The sequence below is a fragment of the Sorex araneus genome, chromosome 4 (genome assembly GCF_027595985.1).
Source record: "Sorex araneus isolate mSorAra2 chromosome 4, mSorAra2.pri, whole genome shotgun sequence".
Taxonomy (NCBI): domain Eukaryota; kingdom Metazoa; phylum Chordata; class Mammalia; order Eulipotyphla; family Soricidae; genus Sorex; species Sorex araneus.
The window spans coordinates 45,206,574-45,219,509 of record NC_073305.1 but is presented as its reverse complement, the minus strand read 5'-3'; the positions used below and the strand labels follow the sequence as shown (position 1 = coordinate 45,219,509).

Genomic DNA, 12,936 nt, shown 5'->3' with positions numbered 1-12,936 from the left:
CGTGGAGAGACGTTGAGTCCCCTAGGGAGCCAGAGGCATAGGCCTGCCTGTGCAGTGAGGCGGGGAGGTGAGCAGACCCATGGCACAGCTGCAGACACGACCGCTTGCTGGGATGGGCAGGGCCACCCCACGGGTCTGTAGAGGTGCCTCAGCCCCCACGGGCATCTGGTGGGGGGTGTTGGGCCACGGGACTGTGGGCTGATCCTAGTACCCCGCTACAGGGAGAACCTGGTGACCCTGGAGAAGACGGGAGGAAGGTAAAACCCTGAAAGGAGTGCTCCAGCCCCATGGATTGGGTGTGGGGGTGGGGTAGGGTGTGAAGGGTAGGGTAGGGTTGGGAGGGAATGGAGCTGGTGGAGATGGTGGGGTAGGGGTGGGGGCATTGGAGCAAGGGGGGTGGTAGGGTAGGGGTGGGGGTGGTGGAGGGTGACGCTGGTAGGGTAGGAGTGGGGGTGGGGGAGTAAGGGTGGGGTGGAGGGGGGTGGGGGGAGTGGAGCTGGGTGGGTTCTGAGAGCCGAGTCTCACGTCGTATCTTTCTAGGGAGAGAAGGGAGACGCAGGTGTCCCCGGGAGAGAAGTGAGTGAACGCTATGCGTCTCAGCCCCACTCTGCCCCTGTGACCCATGCACCCTGTTTCTGCGCTCTCGGTCTCCATGCTGGCTGCTTCCTCCACAGGGTCCCGAAGGCCCCAAGGGCGAGCGTGGAGCTCCCGGGTCCCCGGGCTTCCAGGGCCCCCCGGGTCCTGCAGGGCAGGTTGGCCCCGCTGGCCAGGTGAGTGTGCGCAGTAACTCAGGGCTCTGGGGGGCCCTTGATCCCTTCAGCGCCCCCCATGCCCTTCCGGCACCCCAGACCCTCTGTGATCTCTGTCCTCCTGTCCTGCAGGGGTTTCCTGGCCTTCCTGGGGGCGCAGGTCCCAAGGTAAGTTCCTGGGGTGGCCGGGCTGTGGGGGAGGCTGACCAAGCTGCACCTGACCGGCCATGCTCTGTGTGTAGGGTGACCGTGGGGAGACTGGACCCAAAGGAGAACAGGTGAGGTGCCACCTCGTCCACACACCCAGGCAGCTCCTCCCCACACCCGCTGGGCTCCTGTGCACCCCACCCGCCGGTCTGGCCACCCGTGTCTTGCTGTTTCCAGGGCCTCCCCGGAGAGCGTGGCCTGAGAGGAGAACCGGGGAGCGTGGCGGTGAGCCGGCTGGGCTCTGTTGGCTTCCCTGGGGGCTCCCCTCTCTGCTCTTCCCTTTGCTGTGCTCAGCCCCAGTCCTGTTGGGTGTTCCTGTCGCTTACAATCAGGGGAATCCAGGGGATGGGGATACTTGGGGCAGGGGTCACCCAGGGGCTCTAAGCTGCCTCCTTCAAAGGCTGAAAGGCCCCAGACCGAGAGGTCTGGTTTTGTGGGGGCACAGCGCGAGCAGAGGCAGGGGCTTCTCTGTGCAGCCTCTTAGCTGGCCTGTATTGCAGAATGTGGAGCGGCTGCTGGAAAACATTGGCATCAAGGTTGGTTGGTTTGGGGACCTGGGGGGTTTGGGGTGCCACCTGGGGACAGTGCCCTGGGGTGTGGGCCTGTAGTGATAGACCATGTCCTGCACTCCTCAGGCCACTGCCCTTCGGGAAATCATGGAGACCTGGGATGGCCGGCGGGGTGGCCCCAAGGGGGAACCCGGTGAGCGGGGCGCCCCAGGCAAGGAGGTATGTGGGGGCTACTGGGAGGGTGCGTGGGAGGATGCAGCTGCACAGCCGCCCGGCATTCATTCACCTGTTCTTCCAGGGGCCCATCGGCTTCCCCGGAGACCGCGGACTCAAGGGAGAGCGTGGGGACCCTGGCCCTCAGGGCCCACCGGGCTTGGCTCTGGGGGAGAGGGGCCCCCCTGGATCTCCTGGTCTAGCTGGCGAGCCAGGGAAACCCGGCATCCCGGGGCTCCCAGGCCAGGCCGGGGCTGTGGGGGAGACAGGAAGACCCGGAGAGCGGGTGAGCCTGAAGGCGGGGTAGGAGGGCAGGGAGTGTGGGATTCGGGGGTTCTGGCTTCCCCTCAGACATAGTGTGCCTCCGCTGTTTGCTCCTCAGGGAGAACGGGGAGAGAAGGGAGACCGAGGAGAAGAGGTGAGCCGAGGGGCTTCACGGCGGAACAGCCTGCAGTCCGCCCGACACTGCCAACACCTCATTTTCTTCTTTGCAGGGCAGAGTCGGCCTCCCGGGCCCCCCTGGCCCCCCAGGTCCCCCTGGACCTAAGGTGATTGCTGCAGTCCTGCCCTGGCTAGGGGTCTTCCAGACGGAGGGTCGCTCGTCACCATCTGGGACCCTCGGTGCACCTGTGCCAGACACACTCACCCTCACTCCTTTGCCTGCAGGTGGCTGTGGACGAGCCAGGCTCTGGACTCCCCAGAGAGCAAGGGCCCCCTGGATTCAAGGGTGCGAAGGTCAGTGTAGGAAGGGCTGGGCCTCCCATGCTGTGGCACCAGGGCTTGACTGGACATGTCGTCTCTACAGGGGGAGCCTGGCAGTGAAGGCGACCGAGGCCCCAAAGGCGACAGAGTGAGAACCTCTGGGGACATCTAGGGGTGTCTATGTGACACGTGGAGGTGACTGGGGACTCAGGGGAGATACTCTGCTTTCAGGGAGTTCCAGGCCTCAAGGGAGACCAGGGAGAGCCCGGACAGAGGGGTCACGCTGGCGCCCCTGTGAGTCCTTGCCTTGAGTGCGGCTGTGGCGGGGGCTGCCTGGAACGGTGAGGGTAGCTGGGAGGGGACAAGGGCCAGTGTGTCCTCAGCGTCTTCTCTACAGGGGCTGCCGGGAGAGCGCGGCGTGGCGGGGCCTGAGGGGAAGCCGGTGAGTGGTGCTGGGAACAGCCTGGCCAGCCCTGCCTGCCGGTGCTAGGGCTGAGGCCTGTGTGCCCAGGTGGGGTGCAGGCACTGAGTGTGTGAGTGTGTGCGCACCTGCCTGTGTTCCCCACCAGGGGTTTGGGACATTCTGTACCTGGGAGCATGAATTTGGGCATCTGGGCCCCTGGTGAGCCCAGGTTGAGGTTCAAAACGCTCCCTCTCTATCCAGGGTCTGCAAGGTCCACGGGGGGCACCTGGCCCAGCGGTGAGTTCCCTGGAATTCTCATCCTTTTGGGCCCACCATGGGAAGTGCTGCCATGGTTTCTCTGTGGGGTGTTACTGGCTTCCCTCATCAGATTCTCTCCAATAGGGCAGCCACGGAGACCCTGGACCAGCGGGGGCCCCTGTGAGTGAGGGGTGCGCCACCTAGTAGCAGTGGGGGGTTGATTCCACAAAGTTTGTCAACCTTGCCCTGATGGTGAACTCTGACCTCTGTTTCTTGCCCTTGACACTTTGCTCTAGGGTCTTGCTGGTCCTGCGGGACCCCAGGGACCTTCTGGTCTGAAGGTGAGTATAGGCTTGTATGCATGTATGTGCGGCTGTCAGGTGTGTGCATCGGGTGTGTTGTCAGGTGTGTATGAGTGCTGGGTGTGTATAAAGGCATGCCAGGTGTGTGTGTGAAGTGTGTGTGTCAGGTCTGAGTGTCAGGTTGCATTGTGGTATGTGCATCAGTTATGTGTATTAGGTGTGGGTGGGTTTCAGGTGTATGTGCATCAGATGTGTGTATGCCAGGTATATGTGTGTGCTTGGTGTATATGTCATGTGTGTGTGTGGGTGTGTGGGTGCCAGGTGTCCATGCAGGTGTGTCAGGTGTGTGTGTATGTCAGATGTGTGTGGGTGCCAGGTGTGTGTCAGGTGTGTGTGTGTGTGTGAGGTGTGGGTGTCAGGTGTGAGTGGGTGCCAGGTGTTCATGCAAGTGTGTATGCAGGTGTGGAAAGAGACGTTTCTTTGGAACGAGAATTCCTGTGCCCTGCCCCGAGGCTGGCATGGAGGGCTGCACACGGGCTCTGCTCGTGGCTGGGGGTTGAGGAGCCTCTTGCTGGTCTGTGTCACACATTCTCTGGGTTTTGGCAGGGGGAGCCTGGAGAGACGGGACCACCAGGAAGGGTGAGTGGCCCCGCTTGTGGGTGGAGCCATGGGAGCGAGGTGGGGCTGGCACTACCTCCACCCTTCTTTCCTAGGGCCTGCCTGGGCCTCCTGGAGCTGTGGGGCTGCCCGGCCCACCCGGCCCTTCCGGCCTTGTGGTGAGTCCCACAAGGGTCCCCAGCTCTCCGTGTTCTCCCATGTCCCCTCTCTGCTCCCACATCCCCCTGATATCTAACTTGTCTTCCTCAGGGTCCCCAGGGGTCTCCAGGTTTGCCTGGACAAGTGGTGAGTCCTGGGGTCAGGGCTGGGCCATGGGGGGTCAGGCTTGGTGGCGGCTGCTGACCGAGCCCTTTCTGTCAGGGGGAGACGGGGAAGCCAGGAGCCCCAGGTCGTGATGGCACCGGCGGGAAGGATGGAGACAGAGGAGCGCCGGGCGTGCCGGTGTGTTCTGGAGGAGCTTGGGGCGGTCTAGCTGGGGGCGCTGTGTCCAGTGCTGAGGGGGGAGGTGTCTCTGGGCAGCTCTCCTCAAGCTGTTCCATCACAGGGCTCACCGGGTCTGCCCGGCCCCGTCGGACCTAAAGGAGAACCTGGACCCATGGGGGCCCCTGGACAGGTGAGCGTTAGCCCCAGCGCCCGCCTCTGGAGCTTCCCTCCTGCTCACAGCCGAGGGGGGCTGGCAGAAGCGGGGAGACAGCTGACTCTCTGTGCATTCCCCACAGACTGTGGTTGGGCCCCCTGGAGTAAAGGGGGAGAAGGTAAGTGGGGGCAGGGGAAGGCTTGGAGGAGAGCCCGGTGGGGGCATGGCTAGGAATGGTCCTGACCCCTCTCTCTGGCCAGGGAGCCCCTGGAGATTTTGCTGGACACCTGCTGGGAGAGCCGGTGAGCGTGGACCCTCCTCTGGACTGGACACCCACCTCCTGCCTGATGCCTGGGCCTCCTGAGTTTCATCTCTGGGGTCCTGACCCCCTTGTTCTTCCTGCCCCCTCTCCACAGGGAGCCAAAGGGGACCGCGGCCTGCCGGGGCCACGTGGCGAGAAGGTGAGGTGGGCCTGAGCAGCAGGTGGGGCGGGCGCTGGGGCTCTGGACCCCCCACCAGCCTTTCTGTGCAGGGTGAAGCCGGCCGTGCAGGGGAGCCTGGAGACCCTGGGGAAGATGTGAGTTGGGGTCCAGGCAGGTCTGAGGTCGGGTTGGGGGACCATTCCTGCACTGAGGAGGGCAGTGAGCCCGGGGAGGGCAGTGAGCCTGGTGTGGGCCGGGTCCCTCTGCTGCTGTGGCAGGGCTGGTCTCTGTGCCTCTCCTGTCTGTGTCTCAGCTCCAAGAGAACCCCCCAAACCCTGAGGCTCTGCCAGCAGGATGCTGGGGACTCTAGGTCTCATCTATGTTGCCCCTTCCTCTATCAGTGCCACGGGGCTGGCACATTTCCATGGGTTGTGCAGCTTCCCGGGATGGTCGTGTCTGGGTGCCCGTCTTCCTTCGCATCCCTGGGGACAGTCCCTCAGGCCCATGCCCAGGGTGCGGCCCCTGGGCCTGTGGTCTTGCCTGGAGCTGCATGATTCTGTGGTTGGATGAGCCCATGCCCCCTGCCAGGTCCTTGTGAGACCTGGGGCCAAGCTGAAGTCTCAGTCTCTGGTCTGGGGTCTCAGCTGCCTTAAGTCTATACTCATATCTGAGCCCCCAGGAATCATTTAGGGCCCCATGTCTCATTCCCACCACTCAGGGATCCTACTTGTCATTTCCAGGGTCAGAAAGGTGCTCCAGGACTCAAGGGGTACAAGGTATGTGTGGGCCGCAGCACCCTTTGAGGTCATGGTCCCTGAGACCCTCCGAGCCTGATTTTTTTCTTTGGTTTTCGGGTTACACCTGGTGATGCTTAGGGCTTACTCCTGGCTCTGTACTCGGGAATCACTCCTGGTGGCCTCAGAGGACCATATGGGATGTTGGGGATCAAACTTGGCTTGGCCACGTGCAGTGCAAGTGCCCTCCCACTGTATTATCTCTCCAGGCCCCTGAGTCTGATCATGTCCTCCTTTCTCTTCAAGGGTGACCCAGGAGTCGGGCTTCAGGGCCCCCCGGGGCCGATCGGTTCACCTGGTCTGAAGGTGAGTTGGCGGGGCGCAGCAGGGCGGCCCCTAAAGCTGGGTGGAGGAAGAGCGTGTCTGGGTGCGTGGGCCTCACCTCCAGGTACTCTCTCTACTCCAGGGAGACTCAGGCCCCGCCGGGCCCCCGGGGCCTCCTGGTGCTGTGGGGTTCCCTGGTCAGACAGGCCCTCGAGGAGAGACGGGCCAACCGGGCCCCAGCGGAGAACGGGTAAGGGTGCTGGGGTCGTGGGGACCGAGTGGGGTGCCCATACCCTGCTTCAGGCTCCCATTCCTGTGGGGCAGAGGGGACATGTCCCCCAAGTCACTCTCGGCCTCTCTTGCCTCATTTCCCGGCAGGGGCTGGCAGGTCTTCCGGGGAGAGAAGGACCTCCAGGTGCCTTGGGTCCCCCAGGGCCCCCAGGGCCAGCGGTGAGTAGTGGTCCTGTGCCATGGGTTGGCCTCATGATTGTCAGTTTAGGTGGGGCCTCTGGGCACTGTGGGCTGCTCTGTACCCGCAGGGGACAGAATCTGCCCCTCGTTCTGTCCACAGGGAGCTGCTGGGGCCTCTGGACTCAAAGGAGACAGGGTAGGTAGGACAAGGCTGGGCCCCTCTCCTGACTGACCCCTGTCACCCCTCCTGACCCCCTTCACCCCTCCATTGACCTCTGTCATCCCTCCATTGACCACTGCCACACCTCCACTGACCTCTGTCATTTTTCCACCCCAACTGATCTTTGTCACTCCTCCACCCCCACTGACCCCTGTCACCTCTCCACCTCAACTGACCCATCACCCCCACCCCTCTCTCATCTCCCTGACCTGTCCCAGTGGTGACTCCTCTTTCCTGTTGATTTCCAGGGAGACCCCGGCGTGGGCCTGCCTGGGCCCCGAGGCGAGCGCGGGGAGCCAGGTGTCCGGGTATGTCCACCCTGACCTATAGCCATGGCCCTCGTCCCAGGCCCTCCTGGCTTCCACCTTCCGTGTCAGTGACCCTAATGTCCTTCCCAGGGTGAAGATGGCCGGCCTGGCCAGGAGGGAGTCCGAGGACTTATGGTATGTGCAGGGGGTAGCTCAGTGCCTGGCCAGCGCCCTCTGTCCCCCTCGTCCTGGTCTCCTCTGTGGCCTTTCATCCTCCTACCCCCCGCAGGACCCCTTTGCCCCCTCAGGTCACTGCAGCTCACAGCTTTTCTCTCCTTCAGGGGCTCCCAGGTGTCCGGGGGGAACGCGGGGAGAAGGTGAGACAAAGGAAAAGGTTCCAGGGGTGCAGTGGGGGGCTCCGGGCTTCTTCCCCTGGGTGACATTGCTCTTTCCCTACCCACAGGGTGACGCTGGAGCTGTGGGACTAAAGGGTGACAAGGTGAGTGTGATGTGGGGTAGGGGGTCCGTGGGGGCTCCTTGCACTGACAGTTGTCCATTCAGGGGGACTCGGCTGTGACCGTGGGGCCGCCAGGATTCCCGGGTGCCAAGGGGGATATGGTGAGTGGGGCTGGGCCGGTGCAGGCTGGCGTGGGGGAGAGAGCCCCCTGAGAGCTCAGATCTCAGAGGGTGTGAGACTCGCTCCCCGACCCAGCTTCTCTGACCCTGACAGGGCGAACGCGGGCCTCGGGGCGCAGATGGTGACAAAGGGCCCCGAGGAGAGAGTGGGGACCCTGGAGACAAGGTAGGAGGAAGCGCGTGGGAAGGGCGCTCTGTTGGGGGCTCTTTGAAGGGAGGCTGCCTGTGGCGAGTGGGGAGTATCTGTGGGCTGTGGAGCCTCAGACACCCACAGGAGCAGAAAGGGTGTTGGGCACACTCGGGGTAGGGGTAAGGCCGGTGGTACGAGGCAGGGACTGGGATGGGGTCCTGCAATGACAGCCCTCATCCTGCTCTGGCCCCACTGTCCCTCTCCCCCACCCCTCAGGGAGCCAAGGGAGAGCCTGGTGACAAGGGCTCGGCCGGGTTGCTCGGAGCACGGGGACTCACAGGACCGAAGGCAAGCAGAGATCAGAGCCCCGTGGCGGTCCTTTAAGTTGGGGCTTCGTGGTCCTTGGCTGTGTGCTATGTGGGTGCTCACCCACATTCGTGAGCAGAGTGGCTGAGGCCACAGAGGATAGTCACGACCCTCCTCTATCTGCCTCCCACAGGGCGAGCCTGGTGCTGTAGGGACCCCTGGGGACCCGGTAAGATGCTCCTGCCCCCAAGCTCCCCCTTGCCACATGGTGCCCTCTGACCTCAAAGTGATCTGGGGCTACCACGTGGTTGGGAGTCCCCGGCCCCTGTCCTCCCACCAACCTGGCTTCTGGCTCCTGCGGGGACCCCTGTCACTTGACTTCTCTCCTCAGGGACCCCCAGGAAAGGACGGAGCCCCTGGTGTTCGAGGAGACAAAGGGGATGCCGGCTTCATGGGCCCCCGGGGCCTCAAGGTGGTTTCTCCCTCCTGGTGGGGAAAGCATTCTGGATGGTGTTGGGGGGCATTCTAGGGTCATGTCAGGTGTCTGGGCTCAGATGTTGGGGTGTGAGGTCAGAGGTAGGAGGTGCAGTGTCTTGAAGAACTGGCTTCAGCATCAAGGCGGTGGCGGGTGGTGGTTCTGGAACTTTCTGCCTGATTTTTCCCTTCAGGGCGAACGGGGGATCAAGGGAGCCTGCGGCATGGATGGAGAGAAGGGAGATAAGGTACGAGGTGAGGTGCCGGGATGTGGGTGCGGAAAGCCCAGACCTGAGGCTGACCCCCTGCCCTGCCCACAGGGAGAAGCTGGTCTCCCCGGCCGCCCTGGGCTGGCAGGACGCAAAGGAGACGCAGTGAGTGGGGGGTCCACCGGAATGGGGAGGGGGATGCAGGGGCCGAGCTCATGCTTTCTCTTGTCTAGGGGGAGCCAGGAATGCCGGGGCAGTTGGGAGCCCCTGGGAAGGAAGGCCTGATCGGTCCCAAGGTACGGGGCCCCTCAGCAGTGGGGACTGAGGGGGCAGGGTTGGCCATTAGGGGCCCGGTGAGGGGGACTGGGGCATGAGAGTGGGGCTGGAGTGGGGCTGGTGGGAAGGTTTGGGGGTACACTGGGGTCATGGTGAGTATGAGGAACAGCAGGGACAGGTGCCGTCGGGGTAAGAGGCTGCAGTGTGTGTGTGGAGGTCAGTGCTGAGATTGGGGTCAGTGAAAAGAGAATAAATGAAGTCAGGCAAGTGAAGGCAGTGGAGCTGGGGTTCGAGGGCTCACAGCAGGCTGATGACCGGTCAGGGAGGTCCCAGGAGCTGGGTGCTGGAAGGCCATGGCCACTGGTCCTGGAGTGCTGAGGAGGCCATGGCAAAGGGTCTCATGCGGCTTTCTGTTTCCAGGGGGATCGAGGCTTCGATGGCCAGCCTGGACCCAAGGGTGACCAGGGCGAGAAAGGGGAGCGGGTACGTAGAGACCAAATTAGGGGGACATTGTGCTGTCTGGAAATGGGCCCATCTTTTGGGGGCTCTGGTCACTGACCCTCTCTCTCCCCAGGGACCCCCAGGAATCGGGGGCTTCCCAGGTCCCCGTGGCAATGATGGCTCTAGTGGCCCCCCTGGGCCACCAGGCACCGTGGGTCCCAAAGGCCCCGAAGGACTTCAGGGCCAGAAGGTAAGTTAAGGGGCTCTTGACCCCACACTCAGAGCCTACGATTCTCACCTCCTGTGTCCTGAGGCCCACGGCTACTGGCGCACTTGCTTGCACCCCACAGGGAGAGCGGGGCCCTCCTGGAGAGACTGTGGTGGGGGCTCCTGGGGCTCCAGGGACCCCTGGAGAGAGAGGGGAACAGGTGAGTGGGGATTCCTGCTGTGGGGTGAGAGTGGGGTGACCACTGGTGTCCCTGAGCTCACAGTCTGGACCTGGGCTTTGCACACAGGGGCGACCAGGGCCCGCAGGCCCCCGGGGAGAGAAGGGAACCGCGGCACTGACGGTGAGTGTGGCCGGGCAGGCTCTGATGCCCGCTGTCCCTCCCTGAGCCCCATGACCACCACCCTTTCCTGGCTCCCTGGGCTCGTCACATCACCCTCTGGGCTTGTGCCCCCCAGGAGGATGATATCCGGGCCTTCGTGCGTCAGGAGATGAGTCAGCACTGTGGTGAGTAGACGGGACAGGCAGGGTCCCCAGAAGCCGCAGGGGTCAACTGCCAGGGTGATGGGTGCGGAAGGGTGGCAGACAGATGGACATGGGAGCCTTGGATAGACGAGCTGACAGGCCCCATCTGCAGGCAGAGATGGAAGCCCATGTGGCTGTGCCGGGCAGGGGGTGGGGGGTGGGGTGGAGGGCACAGTGTGTCCCGGGGCCTGGCATGGGGCCGCTGGGGGGCTGATGGGCTTGAGGGGTGTCCGAGTGGCCCCATCTTCTCCCATCAGCCTGTCTCATGCCCACCTGTTTGTCTTTGTCCTATGCTCACACCTGCTTCTCTGTCTCACTGTCTCCATCTGTCTCTGTCTGTCTCTTTCGGTCTCCGTCTCTCTCTGTGTCTCCTATCTTCCTACATGTGTCTCTGTCTCTGTTTCCATCTGTCTCTGTCTTTCTGTCTGTCTTGTCTCTGTGTCTCTGTCCCATATCTCCCTGTGTGTGTCTCTGTCTGTCTGTGTCTCTGTCCTGAATCTTTCTGTGTGTGTCTCTGTCTCTGGAACCATTTCTCCCTGGCCCTCTCTATTCTCATCCTTCCAGCCTGTCAGGGCCAGTTTATTGCATCTGGATCACGTGAGTAGTTTTCTGGTATTTTCTGCTCTCAGAACTTTCCTCCCTGCCCCGGTCCTCCCCTGTGGGTCCCCTTGGGTCCCCTCTGCAGGGGCTAGACTGGGGACACCATCGTGATAAGCCCAGGCCCGGGCTCTGCTCCTTGCTCCAGGACCCCTGCCCCCCTATGCCGCGGACACGGCCGCTGGCTCCCACCTCCGAGCCGTGCCTGTGCTCCGGGTCTCACATACCGAGGAGGAAGGTGAGAACAAGGTCCTGGACGGCCCATGTGGGTGGGCACTCAACGGGCAGTGGGGACTCGTGTGCAGGGACATGATGCACACAGGGTGTGTGCTGGTGTCCTGGCGCACACTTGTGGCCGCCCTCAGTGTACCCTGCCCTGTGCTCAGGACGGCTGCCCCCTGAGGATGATGAGGACGAGTACGCTGAGTATTCTGAGTATTCCGTGGAGGAATACCAGGAGCCTGAGGCTGCGTGGGATGGCAAGGGTGAGCGTGGGGCTGGGCCTATGGGGTGGGGGTGAACGTGGGGCTGGGCCTGTGGGGTGGGGGTGAGCGTGGGGCTGGGGTTAGGATGGGCGAACTGCTTCTGGCTCACCGCCGTACCCTCCTGGGCCCAGACCCCTGCTCACTCCCGCTGGATGAGGGTTCCTGTACTTCCTACACCCTGCGCTGGTACCATCGAGCTGGGGACAGCGGAGCGGAGGCCTGTCGCCCTTTTGTCTACGGTGGCTGTGGGGGGAACGCCAACCGTTTTGGGACCCGTGAGGCCTGTGAGCGTCGCTGTCCTCCCAGTGTGGTCCAGAGCCAGGGACCAGGTACAGGTATCCCCATCTGGGTGAGACATTGTGGGCGCTGAGCTCTCCCAGACCCCACCCTGGGTGAGGAACGCCTGACACAGAAGTGCCTTCCCCGGGGGGCCCTGGGAAAGACCCTCTGAAACAAAGAGTTAAGCAGAGACAGCTGCGAGTTCCCCAAGAAGGTCCCTCCATGTGCCCTCCTCGAAGACCCGTGTCTGCCCTCTCCCCTTGCCCTCAGCTCTCTGCCCCATGATGCCTGATTCCAGGGTTCCCTGTGGCCCCGATGCTGGGTCAGTCAGAGGGTGAAGGCACTGGCCCCTGTCCCCCAGGTGCTGCACGGAGCTGAGACTGGATGATGGGCCAGAATTCGTGTCCCCGCGGAACTGTCTCAGTCGGACCCTGCTGTCCTCTCTTGGTGCTAGAGGCCTGTGTGCACACAAACACGCACGTGCCTATCCGTCATTTCAGTGACTTGGTCCCTGGGTCTCGCCTTCCCCCCGAGGACAAATCCCCATTGTGGCTGCTGCCCCTGGCAGATGACTCAGTGCAGGGGTGGCCGTGGGCCCTGCGGGTGTGGCCGTGCCTCACCCTCCCTGGACCCCAGCCTGTGATGACGTGGTGCTGACTGGGGGGCATTAAAGCTGCTGTTTTAAAAGGCTCCTGTTGTCACTGCCTGGGCACTGGGGGCTGTGGTGGGGGGAAAGGGGGGTCAGCACTGTCCTGCAGAGGAGCAGGGTCCCCCTGTGCTGGTGATCCTCATTCCCCAACTGGTTCCCAGAAAGAAATACAAAGTGGTGTTGGGGGGAGCACTGGGATGTGTCCTCATGGCCCCCAGGAGGGGTGAGTCATAGGTGGGGGTCTGCTTCATGCCAGGAATCATGCCCCAGCTGCCACCTCAGGGTGTGAGGGGGATAAATGGATTCTGGAGGCTCAGGGTCACCCCATCACTGTGCTGCCAGGCCCAGCCCTGCATTCCTGGAGCCCCGGAGCCCGTCGGCCAAGGCAGGCTGGTACTGGTAGGACTGGGGTTGGGTGGGGTGGGCAGAGCCTTGGGGTGAATCTGGTACTCAGTTTATTGGGGGTCTCTAGGTCTGAGGGGACTCTGGGTTCTGGGGCTGCCTTTCCCCCTGGCTGGGACCCCTCTGCATGCAGCCCTCCCCCTCCCACGCTCTCTCCCAGTGCTTCCTGTTTCCCTCCCTCTGTGCTCTCTGCTCCCAGCGTGTTCATCTGCCTCTTCCCCTCTCTCCGTGTGTGAATATCCCTCATTCTGTCCTGCTTTCTGTCCCCCTCTTTCTGCATTCACACCCTGCTCCCTGGCTCTGTGCTGATGTTCTGTCTCGCTCCGGTTCTCATCAGTTTTCCCATCTCTGTTTCTCTCTGTGCTGCGCCTGGCTTCCCGAGCCCCTCGCCGCAGCCCGTCTCT

General features: G+C 63.1%; 1 protein-coding gene across 1 annotated transcript in view; it reads left to right on the top strand.

The window, feature by feature from the left end:
• The window catches only part of COL7A1 (collagen type VII alpha 1 chain), a 28,880-nt gene extending 16,769 nt beyond the window's left edge, over positions 1-12,111 (top strand). Inside the window, exons 65-118 of the mRNA XM_055135576.1 lie at positions 222-257; positions 541-576; positions 675-770; positions 882-917; positions 992-1,027; positions 1,134-1,181; positions 1,457-1,492; positions 1,592-1,684; positions 1,764-1,964; positions 2,061-2,096; positions 2,173-2,226; positions 2,345-2,413; positions 2,484-2,528; positions 2,612-2,674; positions 2,778-2,822; positions 3,045-3,080; positions 3,186-3,221; positions 3,338-3,382; positions 3,950-3,982; positions 4,057-4,119; positions 4,211-4,246; positions 4,322-4,402; positions 4,506-4,574; positions 4,681-4,716; positions 4,799-4,840; positions 4,955-4,999; positions 5,071-5,115; positions 5,701-5,736; positions 6,001-6,060; positions 6,161-6,268; positions 6,397-6,468; positions 6,590-6,625; positions 6,898-6,957; positions 7,048-7,092; positions 7,239-7,274; positions 7,361-7,396; positions 7,459-7,515; positions 7,628-7,699; positions 7,940-8,011; positions 8,163-8,198; positions 8,361-8,441; positions 8,638-8,691; positions 8,764-8,817; positions 8,886-8,948; positions 9,349-9,411; positions 9,503-9,619; positions 9,720-9,797; positions 9,885-9,938; positions 10,054-10,102; positions 10,685-10,717; positions 10,866-10,955; positions 11,104-11,202; positions 11,334-11,531; positions 11,843-12,111. Coding sequence (XP_054991551.1) covers positions 222-257; positions 541-576; positions 675-770; positions 882-917; positions 992-1,027; positions 1,134-1,181; positions 1,457-1,492; positions 1,592-1,684; positions 1,764-1,964; positions 2,061-2,096; positions 2,173-2,226; positions 2,345-2,413; positions 2,484-2,528; positions 2,612-2,674; positions 2,778-2,822; positions 3,045-3,080; positions 3,186-3,221; positions 3,338-3,382; positions 3,950-3,982; positions 4,057-4,119; positions 4,211-4,246; positions 4,322-4,402; positions 4,506-4,574; positions 4,681-4,716; positions 4,799-4,840; positions 4,955-4,999; positions 5,071-5,115; positions 5,701-5,736; positions 6,001-6,060; positions 6,161-6,268; positions 6,397-6,468; positions 6,590-6,625; positions 6,898-6,957; positions 7,048-7,092; positions 7,239-7,274; positions 7,361-7,396; positions 7,459-7,515; positions 7,628-7,699; positions 7,940-8,011; positions 8,163-8,198; positions 8,361-8,441; positions 8,638-8,691; positions 8,764-8,817; positions 8,886-8,948; positions 9,349-9,411; positions 9,503-9,619; positions 9,720-9,797; positions 9,885-9,938; positions 10,054-10,102; positions 10,685-10,717; positions 10,866-10,955; positions 11,104-11,202; positions 11,334-11,531; positions 11,843-11,859 — 3,273 coding nt within the window. The 3' untranslated portion in view covers positions 11,860-12,111. The remainder of the gene's footprint in view (positions 1-221; positions 258-540; positions 577-674; positions 771-881; positions 918-991; positions 1,028-1,133; positions 1,182-1,456; positions 1,493-1,591; positions 1,685-1,763; positions 1,965-2,060; positions 2,097-2,172; positions 2,227-2,344; positions 2,414-2,483; positions 2,529-2,611; positions 2,675-2,777; positions 2,823-3,044; positions 3,081-3,185; positions 3,222-3,337; positions 3,383-3,949; positions 3,983-4,056; positions 4,120-4,210; positions 4,247-4,321; positions 4,403-4,505; positions 4,575-4,680; positions 4,717-4,798; positions 4,841-4,954; positions 5,000-5,070; positions 5,116-5,700; positions 5,737-6,000; positions 6,061-6,160; positions 6,269-6,396; positions 6,469-6,589; positions 6,626-6,897; positions 6,958-7,047; positions 7,093-7,238; positions 7,275-7,360; positions 7,397-7,458; positions 7,516-7,627; positions 7,700-7,939; positions 8,012-8,162; positions 8,199-8,360; positions 8,442-8,637; positions 8,692-8,763; positions 8,818-8,885; positions 8,949-9,348; positions 9,412-9,502; positions 9,620-9,719; positions 9,798-9,884; positions 9,939-10,053; positions 10,103-10,684; positions 10,718-10,865; positions 10,956-11,103; positions 11,203-11,333; positions 11,532-11,842) is intronic.
• The last annotated feature ends 825 nt before the right edge of the window (positions 12,112-12,936 follow it).